Source organism: Festucalex cinctus, chromosome 7, assembly GCF_051991245.1.
Source record: "Festucalex cinctus isolate MCC-2025b chromosome 7, RoL_Fcin_1.0, whole genome shotgun sequence".
Lineage (NCBI taxonomy): Eukaryota > Metazoa > Chordata > Actinopteri > Syngnathiformes > Syngnathidae > Festucalex > Festucalex cinctus.
Window position 1 is genome coordinate 25899973 of NC_135417.1, and position 18604 is coordinate 25918576.

At 42.2% G+C, this 18604-nt stretch overlaps 1 protein-coding gene across 1 annotated transcript in view; it reads right to left on the reverse strand.

Moving 5' to 3' along the window:
- Positions 1–891: 891 nt before the first annotated feature.
- The window catches only part of LOC144022984 (microtubule cross-linking factor 3-like), a 49213-nt gene continuing 31500 nt past the window's right edge, over positions 892–18604 (reverse strand). The window contains exons 3-7 of the mRNA XM_077528213.1: positions 18114–18416; positions 13816–14322; positions 12485–12564; positions 9845–11639; positions 892–1115 (exon numbers count right to left, since the gene is read on the reverse strand). Coding sequence (XP_077384339.1) covers positions 1035–1115; positions 9845–11639; positions 12485–12564; positions 13816–14322; positions 18114–18416 — 2766 coding nt within the window. The 3' untranslated portion in view covers positions 892–1034. The remainder of the gene's footprint in view (positions 1116–9844; positions 11640–12484; positions 12565–13815; positions 14323–18113; positions 18417–18604) is intronic.

Here is an 18604-nt window from a genome sequence, read left to right on the forward strand (position 1 = left end):
AAGCAGTCTTGAGGAACACGAACAACGTCTAATGAGAGTACTTCAACATCTCAAAGAGTACGGACTGAAATTATCACCAGAAAAATGCAAGTTCTGTCCAACAACGGTGCGGTACCTTGTTCATGTAATATCAGAGAACGGTGTCAAGACAGATCCTGAAAAGATTCAAGCAATAAAAACCTGGCCAAAACCCACAAACCTTAAAGAGTTGAGGTCCTTTTTAGGTTTCTCTGGGTACTATAGACATTTCATCAAGGGATACTCGTCCATAGTGCGCCCACTTAATGACCTGACCCGCGGGTACCCACCACTCCGCAGAAAGTCCAAATTAAAAGAACCTGATTGGATTTATCATGATCCAAAACTACCATTTGCAAGTCGATGGACACCTGACTGCCAAAAAGCGTTTGATTCCATCATTGAAAAACTGACGACAACTCCAGTCTTAGGTTTTGCAGACCAAAAGCTGCCCTTCTTACTCCATACCGACGCCAGTACTACAGGCTTAGGTGCAGCACTCTATCAAGAGCAGGGAGGTCAGCTGCGAGCCATAGCCTTTGCCAGTCGTGGCTTATCCAGAAGTGAAGCACGCTATCCAGCTCATAAATTGGAGTTTTTAGCGTTGAAATGGGCGGTGACAGAAAAATTTCATGACTATTTGTATGGCAGTAATTTTACTGTTGTAACAGATAGTAACCCGCTTACATACATATTGACCTCTGCCAAATTAGACGCCACAGGATACAGGTGGCTTGCCGCTTTGTCAAACAACAACTTCAAACTGCAGTACAGAGCAGGCAAACAGAATTCCGACGCTGATGGGCTTTCCAGACGTCCTCATGGAGACCTTGTTAATGATGCACAATCAAGGAAAGAACAAGAACGAGTGAGCCAGTTTGTTGAACGTCATTTATTTGACAGTGACACAACAGAGAGATCGAGAAGTTATGCAAGCAATCTGTCAAAACCATCTTGTTAAAGTCAGGAACAGCAACCAAGACCACGATGTTACACTTGTGGAGTTACTTACCATCTCATCTGATGCAATCCCTGATGCCTACAGTTTCGAAGGACAACATGGTCTGCCAACAGTTCCTGCTCTCTCCAACGCTGAACTAAAAGACACGCAAAGAGCGGACTCAACAATCAGTCAAGTGATTGCACAGATCGAATTTGGTCAAACACCTCCCCCAACGTCCCGAAAACAATTACCGGACCTTCCTCTCTTGCTGAGAGAATTAACTCGATTAGAAATGCACGATGAAGTGCTATAGAAAGCGACAGGATGGAGATCAAGTGACCTATCAACTCGTTCTTCCCGAGGTACTGAGAGCCTCTGTACTTCAAAGTTTTCACAACGATATGGGCCACTTAGGCATCGACAGAACTCTTGATCTGATCAGAGGCCGATTCTATTGGCCACGGATGGCAACAGATGTTGAGAAAAAAATAAAAACGTGTGATCGCTGCGTCCGTAGAAAAAGCCCTCCTGAAAAAGCAGCTTCTCTGGTTAACATCACCACTAACGACCGCTAGAGCTGGTTTGCATGGATTTTCTCAGTCTCGAGCCGGACAGCAGTAGCACAAGTAATATTCTCGTCATGACAGATCATTTTACTAAATTTGCTCTGGCCGTGCCAACAGCTAATCAAAAGTCCAAAACTGTTGCCAAGTGCTTGTGGGACCAGTTTATCGTTCAGTACGGCATACCTGAACGCCTTCATAGTGATCAGGGTCCTGATTTTGAGGCAAAACTTATCAAAGAGTTGTGTGAGATTTCAGGCATAAAGAAAATCCGGACTACCCCATACCATCCACGGGGTAATCCCGTTGAAAGATTCAACCGAACATTATTGAGTATGCTGGGAACCCTTGAAGACAAACAAAAGTCTCACTGGAAGGAGTATGTCATGCCCTTAGTGCATGCGTACAATTGCACACGCAGTGATGTAACAGGATACAGCCCCTATGAATTGATGTTTGGTAGGAAACCTAGATTGCCAGTTGATCTTGCATTCGGACTGCCCTTGAACAAGGATCAGAAAATGTCCCATTCACAATACGTCGAAAGTCTCAAAACTCGACTGGAGGAAAGCTACAGGATAGGTTCAAGAAATGCACAAAAAGTGGCAGATAAAAACAAAGCCAGATTTGATCGTAAAATCTCTGTCTCTGAACTTGATATCGGGGACAGGGTTTTAGTCAGAAACGTACGACTGCGTGGCAAGAATAAGCTAGCAGATAAATGGGAAACTGATGTCCATGTTGTTGTAAAACGAGCAGGGAACTTACCGGTTTACACAATAAAACCTGAGGCAAAGCAAGGTCCCTTGCGAACTCTACACAGAGACCTATTGCTTCCTTGCAATTTCCTTCCCGTTGCCACAGAAGATCTTCCTGAGCAGAAACCTGTTAGTCGTCCAAAAACTCGTCAGACCACTGCAACAAAAATCCCTGATCCTGATGAACCTGACGAGCATGACAACGGCTTTGTGATCCCATGGATTGATGATTCTCCACTACAAGATTGCCAGATTTACCACTGTGCATGATTATACAAAAAACCCAGATGCAACAGAACCCTTTGATATGTCACAACCATTGGAAAACGACTTACCTGAAACCCTTTCAGCTGAAAACCTGGATATGTATGGAAATGGAAATGTGGATGAACATTTGGAAAATTTACCGGACGTCATCAGTGATGAAGTTCAAAGTGGAAATTCACCTCTGATTTCTGACAAACCTAACGAGGATGAAACCATGGAATTACCTGCAAGTACTCCTGGGGATTCAGTTGAGGAACAAAATGACTTACCCATGGAAATGGACAGTGGCGTTCCTAAGCAACTTGGCACCCTAGGCAGGATTTCTGGTAGTGCCCCCCCAACCGCCAAGAGGGGTCTTATTAGACCAAACATAAACACGACCCTGCACAATTTCTTAGACCAACCACAAAATAATTTATCATAAAATCACACAGGGCACACGTCTCTGGAATTTTAAAACCGCAGTTGCGGTTAAAAATTAATAATGTAGTAATTGTACTACAATAAATCACTTGTATGGGATAATGAGAGCCTAGCAAAGAACAAACTTAATTATTCGCATCAACCATTCAGAGTATTATCTCAGTATCATGAATCGGGACTTGCAGAAGTTAGGTTTACATTTCACAAGACTTGTTTTTTTTTCTAGTGTGCTTTGCTTTCATTTCATTGTTGATGGTTCTTATAACTGGTTCTGATGATGCAGAATAATATGAGTAGCACTCAGTACCTTATGAGCAAAAATGTATATCGACATTAATTTCTTACTGATGAAATCTGCATTTAGAGCATCTCCCATACTTATTTTATACTTATTGGTACAACCATACGTCACACAGTGATATTTTCGCTGCAGAGGAAGATAACGTATGATGCGGAAAAGTCAACTTACTTTAAGTCTGGCAACACGAGATGGCCGCCGCCGGCTTCACTTTTTGCTACAACATGAGCAGCCCAATTTAGTTTATTCAATACGTTCGTGCTGTATCAGCCTGCGCATCCACCTGAGAGTCTGACCGTGATCTTTATTTATTTTATTTTATTTTATTTTATTTTTTAAGCCTTGATCCAGGACAGCATACTAGAGTTTTCATTTCATTTTCTTAACTAAAGAGCCTGTCACCAGAGAGAAAGTGCAGGGGGGGCACTTCATCAACCTAAATCTGATGTTTTTGTATTTTTGGCAACCTAACCCCAGCAGAAAACGAGGGAACACTGTACATGAGACTCAAGGTGCATTTTCGTCAACAATAAAGTTTTGCTCTCTCTGTCCACTTTCACACCACAGTCTACACTTCTGTAGGAGTGTGCAGATCATTGTTTCATTTTGACATATTGAATAGTCTTAAAAAAATAACATTCAGTAAGGTTTCATAATTTCATAGAATACAGGAAAATATAAATGTGTATGTACAACACTACATACTTTGTCCAGCACGTGTTTACACTGCACCAGCGAGCGTGTTTTGATTGTCTAGCTGTCATTTATCAAATCTACTTTGTAGTTTACTCACTTCCACTTGGTGGCGAGCTTTTCCTATCCCCCTGCTCATCAGACTGGAGTTGTTTTTGTACGACGGCCGATCCTGTTGTGTTCTTCACTTCTGCCATGTATGACACGCGCAGCGAGCATTTATTTTTTATTTTTTTGCTTGTTTTAGACCTTAACGAGCCACTAATTTGTTGTAAATTGATTGACGTTAATGTGCGAAGACGACTCTGCCTCCGAAAGCGAATGCTATAGTGGGAAGGGGTGGGGGGGGTTGTGTCTGGTCGTTGTCCGCTGTCAATAAAGACTCGGTTCCCATCGTTCACATTGATGAGCCATTCAAATGATTCAATTCGTTCATCATTAATAAACTCCTACGCGGCTGAAAAGGCGGCCAAACCAGCGTCCGGTTTAGGGTTGCGCATGACTGCTAACATTGCTGTTAGCTCGCTGTTAGCTAGCAGTCACGGCTAAACGCTGGCAACAGGCGACGTACAATACAACATCAGCATAATTATGTCTTATTAGCCTCTTACCTGGGGCTTGAACGTAACTTCAGGACTATGTTGTGTTACTGACGTCTGCCCAGGCAGTTTGGTGCACATGGATATTGCCATTGTTCAAAAACTCAGAATAGAGTTGCACATCTACAGCACCGATGATGCGCTTCCGGTAACACTTCAAAATAAAAGTTTTACATGCATTGATCTACATATACTACTTTGTAAAGAAAGGTTTATTTTGAAATTTGGTTTCTCACAGCCCCGTGTACTGTCATGCATACTGCCGTTAGCTTGACTGACGTGACTGACAAAGGATGAAAAAAGAAGAAAAGAAAAAAAAAACATCTCCTCTCCCTGTCGCACCTTTTGCTCACGAGCGCCCCTAGCATTTGCCTAATCCGCCTAATGGCAGGAGCGCCACTGTAAATGGACAGTAATGACCTTGTGACTACTCAACCACTGAGGCGATCAGAGAGAGACAGACGACCCCCAATGAGGTTAGACTATCCTAACTTAGGAAATCCCCTAGTGACGGTCGTAAAGTCTTTGTTTCAGGGTTTAACTAATGCTTTCAAAGAATCCTTAAATCGTGCAGATGAACGATATTTGCTAAACATGCATCGGGACATGCATGGTATTTTACGGGGGAGGGTGTAACCCAGTAGAAAAAAAAAACCTCATTTTCGTTATTTTAATGCACCATTTTATTTTGAAAGAACATTTATTTTGGTAAGCGGAAGTGTGCATCTTCTGAGTTTTACTTTATTTCCTTTATGGAACGTCACTTACGTGATAATGACTTTCTGATTGGTCAAAGATAATAGACCCGCCTTCTCAAGACGCCGTCTCGAGTGTGGCCTCTTTTTTCGTTCTTTTCCGCTTGAATGCCCAACTGAAAGGCTGTGTGACAATTCCTAATGATTGCTCATGCAAAACCGTCGTCTCAGCGAGTTTAATGCTGATTGAAGTTGATGTAACTTTGTCAAATTTTCGAATGCTAATTGTAAAATGTTTATTTATTTTAAGTGTGAATCCCAGAGTCCGTGAATATCTGACCGCGTTCATGCTCAAACCGTCATATTGGTGAGTCGGCATGTGCTTACTACAGACTATGGAGGAAGAAAAGCTAATGCTAAGTTAAAGATACTATATGGAGGATTTCCCAAAAAATATATCTTAACAATAGCCTTTTTATTTTACCATTTATGACTGAAACATATTCTAATTAGTAGATCAACATCTTAGCTGTTCACAATGGTTACTCCTACAAGCCTCTGGCCAATATTATTTAGGAAGCGTCCGGTCCGAATCCTTCGAATTTCCCGCCCTCTGTCTGCGGGATGTGACGTCATGCACGTTCTCGTCAGTTGTTTCCTATAGTCGCGAAGACGGAACTAGTTCAGATTTTCGCTGCCCCAGACAGCCGCTGTTACTCCGTGGAGTAAAAAAGAAAAATGAAAACAATGTCAAGTGCCACGAAAAATAAATAAAAATCTAAACTTGATAGTGACCGACGCCGGGCAAGAACGAGAGTGAACATTGGTTTGACATTTCAGCTGTGGAGAGAGTTGAGATCGGACTTGGATTAGAAAAGTGATTCACAGCTGGCTTTCTTTCTACTCCAAAAGGTAAGAAGCGAGTATCTTGACATTTAGAAAAAAAAATGTGTTGTTTTCAAATAGCAGTAACCTCAAGATCGATCACTTCTCGGTCGTAAATATTGGGGTGAAAGTGAGGTGGACGGCAACATTTAGCGTGAAAGGGGCGGCAAAGTTGAATGTAATAGAACAGAATGACTTTATGAAGAACAGACGTTCTATTCCGCGGCGTTTCAATCAGGCTAAATGTTGCCTTATTTTCCTCCATGAAAACAGCCTATTGTAGCTACATTATGCTAACGGAATGTGAACGGTACTACTGAATGGCGATAACATTCATGGCCGTATCACACTAAGTAGTGAATGGGTCTATATGTTTTTCCACAATCGTCAATTTCCATAAATGACAGCCCACCTTTTGGCTAATGCACAATGACGCTAGCCTGGGGGCGACATACACTGACTAGAATCAGGTCGACGTCCGTCGAGCGGGGTGACTACAATATGTAACTGCATATTAACATCGGAATGAGGTCCAAATAATTGACGTAATTTGCGCTACTGCACCTCCGCTTCGAGAGGGGTCAGATGAGATTGTGACACCCAATTCACAATGACACAATTTTCTGTACGGCATCCGCACAGACTGCAAGTCACAACGCGTGCATTGCGTGAGTTGTTCGTATCTGGAAATCTGCACCCGCCACAACTTCCGCCCAACTTCCTGTGTAATTTCTTCAGCTTCATGAAAATCCGCATGCGGAATCCGGAAATAATAGAAGGCTTGCGGAAACTTTCTGCAGCGCTGCATCCGTTCCGCACCGCATTGCAGCTGGTGTGAATTGACACGCAGACTCCACACGCAGATGGCTGCCGTACGGAAAACGCACCGCCTGTTCCTTAGTCTTAGTGTGAATTGGGCGTGAGAATGCCTCCTGGACAACTCCCTCGTGATATGTTCATGACACATCTCACTGAGAGAGAGCCCCGGGGAGGACCCAGGACATGCTGGAGAGGACTGTGTCTCCCAGTTGTCAGGGTAATGTCTCAGGCCTCCCCCTGGAGGTGTTGGACGAAGTAGCTGGGAAGAGGGAAGTTTGGGTTTCCCTGCTTAAGCTGCTGCTTCCGTGACCTGACCCCGGATAAGTGGAAGTGGATGGATGGATGGATGGATGGATGGATATCAACAGTCGGATGTTTTTACTAGAGATAGACCGATAATCGGCCGGGCCGATAATCGGGGCCGATATTTGACATATTGGTACATATCGGTATCGGCCTGTTTTATTAATTTGACGGCCGATATAAGCGATCCATTTAAAACTCCGTCTTTTCGCTTCGAATGCAGCCCAGAGCGTCTCTGTCTGTTATGGAGTCCAACTCCAGCAACGTAACGCCCATAGCAGCATTTGATTGGTTAGCCGTGCAAGAGCCAGAACCAATCAGTAGTGTATGCCTGTATCACAGTAGCCTGTCACACACACGCACACAACGCAAGAGACACATGCTTTGAAGGTAAGTTAAAAGAGAAGAGACTCCGCCGAACTTTTCACCATGATAAGCTAAACACATTGAATTATGTTGTGTATTAAATGCACTCTATGAATGGAGCTGCATTGCCTTGCATTGAATCCCCGCTAGCTAACAGTGGTGTGTTCAGCTTAGCATGTAGGCTAACACCCAGTAGCTAATTCGCTACTTGAACTACTCGGGGAGGGAATCACACAAATTTTCACTTAATTAAGTAAACAATGTTTGTTAGAAAGGTTCCAAATATTAACAGTTGTCATTATTATATTGTCTAGTTCCATGTTAAGAGTAGAGTAACGTCATTATATTTACCTCTCGTGACGCACACATTGCATTCTGGGTCACGTCCACTACTTGTTGCATAGCGGTTATTATGCAGTTAGATGCCGCAGTGACACTAAATAGCGTTTAGTTACTTTATATTGTGTTTATTTGTCGCACTGGTTTGCCATTGTGTGCCTTAAGCTTCGACGTCGATTTGATTGACAGCTCGTTGTGCACCTCGTTAAAGTCCGCTCCGTAACTAATTAAGTGTCTCAAACACCGTTTAACTACACGAACGTGTTCTCTTCCGTATGTTAGGCATTAGTAGAGAAGTGCACTAAAGTATAGTGTGCTTATTTGTTCGTTTTGTCTCTCTTTTCACGTCATGTCTGCCGTCAGTTGGGGCATTATCCTCCCAATGGATGCCACTAATATGTAACATCTACGGCCATAGTCGGCTGCAATTAGTGTTTAGTGATGTCATTTCGTTACGTGCATCATACTTTGAATAATGAGCTCATGTTTGGTGTGTTGTATAACTTTCTCGTGTGTTAGTAACTATTCATGTGGACAGCTAAGATAGTGCTTGTTAATGTGAATTAGCAATGTTGCAGCCCAGTTATTATTTAGACAAGTAAATCTGTGCCATTAAGTGATACAGTACAGTACAGTAGTGAGAGAATAGTGTGCACATATACACACGTGTCTATAAGTGTAAAACACATTAAACAGCAGAAACTGGCAGCGGTCCACCGCAACAATTTCTGTTTAACCAAGTTATTCTTACTATTATTAAAACCAAGTTATTTTACTCTACCTTTTTCTGCATTGATTGGGGCATCCTAAGTGGCAGTAAACTACATGATGAAGTGTCTTTTGACAGTTCTCTTGTAGAGAGGAGTAGCATGATATTGCTGTTCTCGATTTAAGATCCTAAGCTTATCAATACTGTCTATATGGTAACAATAACAATAATCATAATAAGGTCTACAAGAACTGTATGGTGTTCAGGGATGAATAGTTTTTCTCATGGATTTTTTTTTTTTTTTTTTTTTTTTTGCTGTAGTAATAAGTAATGCCACAGATGATGCACATTTTGAATGACAGGGTTCCTCCTATTACTTCAAAATATAAAAATATAACATTTATAGAATAAAACTACAAGTATCCCAAATGCTATAAAAGGTAATGTCACGTTGGCCCCCACATTTAACTCCCCCCGCCACCAACGTCTTATTGCAGATGGAAGGATGTAAAATGAAAAGTGCAGTGTGAGAATCCATTGTAAAGAACGGTTAGGGTTTGCATATTCAAAAATTTGGTGCCAACATTTTAACTTTTACTGCAAATGAATATCGGCTTCAAATATCGGTTATCTGCCTCCTTGACTACCGATAATCGGTATCGGTATCGGCCCTGAAAAAAGCATATCGGTCTATCTCTAGTTTTTACTATGCATTCAGGGAAAAAAATGCTTAAAGAAAGAAACAGGTACAGTAGTCAGACAGCTTCTCTCTCAGTGGAAGAAATTTACTGTGACAATTTCTTAAAGGTGAACGTATGAAGGGAATTTTGTAAAAAGCTATATCAAAATAAGTTCTCTTCGTAGGCAGCCTTTCAGAAAGGAAACGTCCCAGATTATAATGGAAGTTGTGACCTGCTTCTATTTATGTAGCACAAACTGTACCAGAAATAGACAACATTCCCTCCAGAGCCTATTGACTCTGTCAATGATAGATCATTTATGACACAGAAATTAACAATCTATCAAGCATCATGCAAATAATTTGAATGCATTGTTGTCAAACAAAATATAACTTCTATTTTTAAATCAATTTTATCCCAAGCAAGTTTCTAAACGTTAAAGATGAATCATGATGTGAAAGTGTGCATAAGTTAAACTTGACCCACCTGCACTGGCTGCTGTGTCTGTGCCACTCCGATGTTACTGTGGCTGCCGAGTGTGGTGCTTGACTCTATGAGTGACAGCTGTCTCAAAGGAAGAGCTACAGGATGAGGATGCATATCTGGCATGTTCAACCCGGTGACAGTATCTTGTTGAAGGCTGATATTCGGACCCAAATCTGTTTCATCCTGTGGTTGTGACCAAGATGCACTCTCATAGTGCTTCAGAATTCTTTCTAATGCTCCGTAGTTGGACCGTGATCCCTCAGGGCGCGGGTACGCAGCAAGAGTGAGGGGCTTCCAGGGATGGTCTTTCAACTTTCGAGGTGCAGGTCTGGAGCAGTCCATCTGGGAGTGAGGCACAAACCCAAGTTTTGGAAGTGCAATTTGTCTCCGTTTGCTCTGAGCTGAAGGCTCCTGGAGTGAGGCATCAACAACAGCTGGCTGAATCTTAGCACCTGAAGGATCGTCCCTCTTGCAGATACCATCTTCCATATTCTGACCTGAATGGATATTTGCAGACAATACAGGCTCACAAGGGGGAATGTCGGGGGGTGCTCTGCTTTGTGTTTTTCTGGAAGGGCCGCCCGCAGTTTGAAATTTTTGCTCCACCTCGGAGAGGTGTGCAGGGCTCTGAGAACTTGTTTTATTAGCCTCCCAGAATCCATCATTTGGATGTTCAGTTACATTAACAAAAGATGTGCTATTCTTCATTCTGGCCTCTTGAACTTCAGATATACTCTGGTTCAGTTTGATGTCTGTGTTTTGAATGGGAAGATGTGAAGTGGAAGGAGATAATGCAACTTCAATATTTACGTCCATGGCGCCAGAGATGTCATCAGGGCAATGCCGGGGAAGTAAAAGCTCATCCGGCACACAGTCTGCTATTAGGGCTGGTTGGCAATCCACAGAGTGGTCATCTGCCTCTACAATACATTCTTCCTCTTCTACCCCGTGGCCCATCCCAGCTTGAAACAAAGTTCTGTTGAACTCTGCCGTTTTTTTTTCCAACATGATGTTTCTTCTGGAGCCCTGCAGGTTGGGACTGGTTGGTGATATTTCCAGGGAGGACAATAGCAAATCCACAGGTAATTCCTTTACAACTGGAGGCATTTGTATTTGGTGCTTGTGCAAATTGCCAATACCAGGGCTGTAAGGTGAGCAATCCTTTCTTGAAGTAAATATGTTGGCTTCAGAGAAGCTCTTCTGGACAGTCCCACATCTGGACAACTTACTGCTAGTGAACTTGGTTGCATCACAAGACCAGCGGTTGTGGCAGCAGCCAATGTTACAGTTTGAATTTTTAGGTATGGAACATGATGCTACTGCACCATCTATGAAAACCTTTCCTTCATTTTCTTGCAACATTGCTTCAAACCTTCTAACAATAGATGGACTGCCATACCTTTGGTCGACTGTAACACATGGGCTGTAGCACTTTGTCATTGTTGTTATGGGGGACTCGGGGATGTGGAGTTCTGTGTCTGTCTGCGAGGGAGAGCTCAGATTCCGGGAGAAGCTACGGGGAGGAACTGGGGGTGCTGCTGTATCCATATCAGAAAGTGCTACAGGGATTGTATGTACATCTTTGCAGCTGTTAATAGAATCCTTTTCCCAAGAATCTTCTGCCCCTCTGTTGGCTCGCCAGGTGTAATCTGGTGACATCGTGATCCAGTTTTCCTTCTCAAATTCCTTAAGGTGATTGTAGATTTGGCTGAGGTCATACGCTGTTTCATTTGACTTCAGTCCAGTTTTATCCATGACAGGAGTGTTCTTCTCTTCTGACGATTCAGATGGATTTCTGAAACAAAATCAGTAATGTGACAACTATTATTGTCACATTATATTCATTCAGTGCACATTTCATTCTGATAAAAATTTGTAACAGGTGTATGTTTAAGTATGAATGATTACCTAATCTGTCATTAGTCAACTCAGATTAAGGGTGCATTCACACCAGAAAAGTCCTTCGGTCCGCTTGTTTGGTCTGGACCAAAAGCGAACTTTATTTTTTCGTTTCGTGCGGTTCGTATTCACACTGTGCTTTTTGCACTATATTGTGAAAACACATAGACGCATGTGATGATCAGTGCTGCCATTGAACAGAAATGACGAGGTCGGCACGCAGCGTACAAACCCGGAAATAGAAGAGAACAAGGAATTTCTACTTTTACTTTACGATTGCGTGCAGCAACCCAAAGGAACAATTGTGCTCCGTGTGCCCCAACCAACAACATGCTGGCAGCAGCGTGGCTAAACAATATGGAACATTATGTACAAATTTGGTAACGCATTCACTAATGGGCAATTTTGTTTCCCCCATGATGCGAGACTACGTACAGTGGCTCGCTAAGTCCAAAAGGGGCATGTGTCCTGCAGTTGGTGTGGATTGGCAGTAGTTTGTATTCACACTTGCAGCAAACCGCACCTAGTCCGTTTGAAGCGGACCGAGATCACCTCAAAAAGTGGGTCTCGGTCCGGTTGTTTGATCCGCACCAGGATTTGTTTGTGTGTATTCACATCTGCATAAAACATCCGCACCAGCATGGGAAATGAACTCTGGTCCATTTAAAGCAGACCAAGCAGTGCAGTTCTGAATACAACCATAGAAACAGTTGGTTTAACACAACAATAAGACTTGACTACCTTTTATCCTCATTCTTCTTTTTTATGTCATCCTGGTAGCTACAGAGTTCCTCACTGACACAAGCAATCTCCTTCAGAGCCTGGAAAAAAAAGAGAAAAGCGTGTCTGGATCTTTTACGCTAAAACTTTCAGCATGGCATGGTTTAGTCAGAGAAACCAATGTAGATAAAATGCAAAGACAAAGATTAAAAAATATATATATAATCTAATGTACTCAATATATGGACAAAAGTAGTGAGACACACCATAGCTCTGATTTAATCTTGAACTTTTATATTACCAAGACATTTGAAAAAACCTCTAACCTTTATGGGAACGTTTTGGGGGAAGTACCTTTCCGTTTTAAGCATGAATATGTCCCAGTACACAAAGCAAAATCCAAATATCCATGGATGAGTTTGGTATGAAAGAATGTGATAGCCCTGACCTCAACCACCCCAGCCAACATCTTTGGGATTCAGTACAATAAAAGTTTTGAGCCAGTCCCCTGTCTGTAACCAGGCCTTGTCAATAACCTATGACCACATATGTGCTTTTCTGGACTAAGGTACTCTGAAATTGCATTAAAACAGGGGTGTCAAACATAAAGCCCGCGGGCTGGATCAGGCCCGCAAAGAGGTTTAATCCAGCCCACGAGATGCTCTTGTAAAGTAAAATAAAAAAATAAAAATAAAAAGTAATGCCGGACCATTTAATCTGACGACCAAAATCAAAATTCGCAATTTAAAAGGCAATCTTCAGATGAGCAATGCAACTTCTCCACGGAATTGACCTGGATGTAATTATTTTACACGCAACCTACAGTAAAATGACAGTTTGTTGGAAAAAAAAATTCAAATAATAAACGTGCTGAATGTGACACACATTCAGCTACTGGTGAGTGGTGACACAAACACTTATGACATAATGTCCTATAACTTATAACACGTCTGGATCTCAAAGTATGGCCACGTTGCATTTGCATTTTTGTGATTTTTTGGAACAATACAGTTGAGCTCAGCAATTTAGGGCTGGCCTGCGAATAGTGAAGATGTGTGTTTAACTGACGCCAATTGTTTTTAAGTTATATACCATGATTTTTACCGGTACGGCCTACTTGGTAATATATTTTCCTCTATGTGGCCCCTGAGCTAATATGAGTTTGACACCCCTGCCTTCAAGGACTTTTGAGATGATTGCAAGCTCCGATAGCTAGAAAAGGAAAACCAACTTTATTTATTTATTTTTTTTCATTTACTTTAAGTGCAACTACCAGGTGTCCCAACACTATTGTCCGTTTAGTGTACAATCAATTCACATTGATCCAAGAAAAGTAACTTCTGATCACTCACAGCATTGAGAGCTGTCGTGCTTTTCTTCTTCTCACTGGCATTACTCAGCTCTGCCACCAGTGGACTTTCTTGAATGCCACAATGAAGATATTTTTCATTCTCTATGGAAACATGTTTTGTTGTCTGTCCACGTCCAATAGTTTTATGGAAAATTGCTTCAAGCTCAGGAGTGTTCCCAGAACTTTTCCTATCAAGGATGGAGTCTCGAGACCTCAACCCAGGATGTGCACATGCTTTCTGAGTAAACTGACCACCTGCAATTAGTTCACTAAGTTTGTCTGGTTGACAACGGGTGGTTGAATGACTCTCACTCCTTCCACCACTGACAATGTTGTAGCGGTCAAAGGCAGGTGAGGGCTCTGGCTGACTGCAGCTGCTATGTGTCTGTGACAACTCACTGAGCACACTGGAACCAGAGCTGAGTGAACGCACACTTAGCAGATGCATTTCTTCCTCATTCCGATGACCACAAGCCCCCTCTCGCTTGGCCCTCACCTCGCAATACAACTAGAAATGAAGAAAGAGAAAATGTAAATAAATGCTGTAATATGATCAGGTACATGAATACAATATACATCCAAACAACAATACAAATGAATAAAGGTTATTACAAAGGCAGGAAGCATAACATTTGAAAAAATCAGAAAATTAGATTAACAATGGGCGGCACGGTGAATGACTGGTTAGCACGTCCGCCTCCCAGTTCTGAGGACTCGGGTTCGAGTCCAGGCTCCGGCCTTCTTGGGTGGAGTTTGCATGTTCTCCCCGTGCCTGTGTGGGTCTTCTCCAGGTACTCCGGTCTCCTCCCACATTCCAAAGACATGCTTGGCAGGTTAATTGGGCTCTCCAAATTGTCCTTAGGTGTGATTGTGAGTGTGGATGGTTGTTCGTCTCTGTGTGCCCTGCGATTGGCTGGCAACTAGTTCAGGGTGTACCCCGCCTACTGCCCAAAGCCAGCTGAGATAGGCTGCAGCACCCTTGTGAGGAATAAGCGGTCAAGAAAATTGATGGATGTATCGATAGATTAACAATAAAGGAAAATACTGTAAAAGATAGCTCTGGCCTGGTACTAAACAATCCAAAAATACAAGTAGAAACTACTTCATGCTAACTGAGTGCTAACCTGCTCATGATAACCTTGCCTGACCGTCAAGCAACGGCTAGATGGCACAGCAGGCTTTAAGCCTGCATTGTTCCTGGGCTACTTTCCTCTCTCTTTTTCTTGTCTCGGAAGAAAAACAGAAGCATCATGTGTTGTTTGCTTCAAACATGAGCACTCCTGGGGGGGAAAAAATGTCTCAACCATGGAAGGATTTCTTTTATATACAGTATTTTATTCAGTAATCCCGAACCACTCCCTCTTTTTCTTTATTAGTTCTCTTGCAGAATCCATCCATCCATTCATTCATTTTCCGAACCACATATTCCTCACAAGGGTCACGGGTCACTGGAGTGTATCCTAGCTGGCTTCGGGAAGCATGTCTTTGGCATGTGGGAGGAGACCGAAGTACCCGGAGAAGACCCACGCAGGCACGGGGAGAACATGCAAACTCCACCCAGGAAGGCTGGAGCCTGAACTCAAACCCGAGTCCTCAGTACTGGGAGGCAGATGTGCTAACCAGTCCGCCACCGTGCCGCCCTGTGATAGAACATATTTTTTGCATATTAATGAAATCAATAGTGGGTTTTTAAATTGAATTATTAGTTCACCACTAGATGGTGCTAAAGATTACAAACTCGTTTTTTTTTTTTTTTTTTTTTTTTTAATGTAAAGTTGACCTACTTCAAGTGATCTCAATCAGTGATTCCAAACTACTGCGCTACTGCTCATTAGTATGCTGTGGGAAATGATTAAATTTCACTTAATTTGTACAGCCATTTCGTGAGTGTGCTGCAGCACAGAAGCAGCGTACACCCTGAATTGATTGTCAGACAATTGCAGGTTACATACAGCATGGACAAACTACATTCACATCCAAACTCCACACAGGACTCTGTGAGGCGGCTGTGCGGCTTGTCTATCTATGTCAGTGAAATATTGTGACAGGGACAACAATTACATACTCTTCTACTAGATGTCTGAATGTACAGTGAACCAATGTATCCAATGCTAACATGAATATAACTGAATCATAGCTTCATGTTAAAAAGGGCCTGATTTTACATCAAATGAATTTGTGAGTAAATTGAGAAAAGATCATTATGTCAGTACTTTTTGTGATATTAATGTGCTCTGACCTATTTCGTATGTAGAACATGTGTCATGACTCGGGTCATGCAGTAGCAATGTTTGGGTCTTGTCTCATGTCTGGGGTCACGCCTGGGTTAAGTTTGAGTAGAGTTCATGACCGTGCGCCAGAGTTCACGACCGGTTACGTGTCTGTTTTGGTATTGATGTAACAGCATCCAGTTTCAACTAGTTTTAGGCTATATGATGTCTGGACTATGTGATGTCAGGAATCTTTTATGCTATATGATGTTTGTTGTCAGGAACTATTTGTAATTACGGAGTCAACAGCCAATCAGATAATTCCATGTCAGTACTGGTACTCACATGTCTAGCCACAACCAATGAGATTGATTGACTGCCTATTTAAGGGTCTGAGAAATGTGTGTGGTCGCCGGATTATTGCTCACTGTTTCCGCAGCCCAAGGGGCCTGGCGTCTCGTGATTCTCGATGCATTCTCGTTGTTTTTAGTTTAGTCAAGTTACGTGAATAAATAGTTAAAACCTTATTTGTGTCTGCGTTTTGGGATCCAACCCTTCAACACGCAACAACATGTGCCCTAATCTCTACCTCTTTAATTCATGACACTCAAATTTAATTTTCAGTCACTTGAGATTTTCTCAATTATGCATCACTGTAACAGCTGCAGTCATCACAAAGAGTCATGCAGCATATGGAGTGAAAGAGCAGAATTGTGGTGCCTTTCCTTCCACTACATCCTCTCTTTACACTTGACAGCTGCACTGATCAGGAATATTGTTTTGACAGTGCCAGGCTGGGGAATAGAAGTAGATGTCATGATTTCACTTAGGATAGAGTAAGTAAGTCATTGATTACACACAAACTGAATTAAAAAAAAACAACAACAACAACAACAAAAAACAGAACTCTAATCAGTGTTTTAAGTGGAAAAAATTAAGTGCCGGTACTTCTCTCTCTCTCTCTCTATATATATATATATATATATATATATATATATATATATATATATATATATACATACATACATACATATATATTTTTTAATATATATATATATATATATATATATATACATACATATATATTTAATTCCCCCACACACAGACGCTTATTAGTGGGTGTTTTACGCCAGGATCCTTGTATGGGATAATGAGAGCAAAGGAAGAACTTCATTGTTTGCATCAACCATTCAGAGTATTATATCAGTATTGTGAGTGGGGACTTTCAGAAGTTAGGTTTAAATTTCATAGCGATTGTTTTGGGGGGGTTTTCTCAAGTGATTTGTTTTCCATTTCGTTGTTGATGTTTCTGATCACTGGTTCTGATGATGCAGACCAATCTGAGTAGCACTCGGAAAAATACCATATGAGAGACACACATTGGTATTTTCTTTATAATGGAAGAAAATAACGTGAAAAGTACGCAGCGGAAAATATAATATGTTCAACTTACAGTAGGTCAGATAGGTGTGGCAACGCAAGATGGCCGCCGCAGGCTTCACTTCTCGCTTGAGCATGAGCAGCTGTTTATTTTTACGTCCGTGCTGTATCAGCCTGCGAATCCACCGTCTGACCGTACTCTTTTTGTAGCTTTGAGCTGGGACAGCATGGTAGTGTTTTTATTCTGTTCTCTTAACTCAAGAACTATGATTCAACACACGCATTTGGGTTTGCGAGCATCACGTTTACAGCGGCCGACTTGAATGACGTAACCGCACTTCTCTCACACAGCAAAGATCTGTAAAACGTCTGGAGTAGCGTACACATGTTAATGTGATGAGCACAGGACTTCCATACTATATTTAGCCCGTGGATGAACGAAGCTCACCGGAACAGCTTTTGGGGATAAAAATATGCATTGTCGAGCGTACCAGAACGCGGATAGTACGTTCAATGCAGGTTGAGAAGTACCTGAATGCTCAAGTGAGATTTTTAGAAGTGCCAGACCTCCGTACCGGTGCGTTCCGGCCCACTTAAAACACTGGCTCTAATTAAAGAAAGTCACAAATCTTCTGATACCAAACTCCTTCTTCCCACTGTATAACATCATCCTGGTTATGATGCTAATCTTAGTAAATATTTAACATACCTCTTCTATTTTCCTTTGCATGTCTTTCAATTGGCTCTCCCATTCACTCCTTTCGATGTCAAATCTCTCTAGTAGCTCGGCTTTCTCCTTCAACCAATTCTTCTCGTTGTGCTCCAGGCGACAGCGCAGCTCCATGGTGGTTGAGTGTGTGTCAGCCAAAAGTCTCCGCTGTTCCTCCTTGTCCCGACGAAGTGTTGACGTCTCGCTGTGCCTTTCAGAACCAGCTTGTTGAGCCACTGAGTACGAATCTGTTGCACACTGGACACCTCCACTCGCTGATCTAGAACCGCCTTTGGTTTCCAGCTGAAGGGACACAAACACATGGAGGAGGGAAGCAGAGAAAGGAATGTAAGGGACAGAGATGGAAAGACAGTGGTGAAAGCAGTCGGTTGTTTGGAAGGGATTAAAGGAAAAGAAGGATGAGAGCCAGATGGGAGACGGGAATTGTTTTTTTTTGTTTTTTTGTTTTTAAAGGAATGACGAGAATGAAG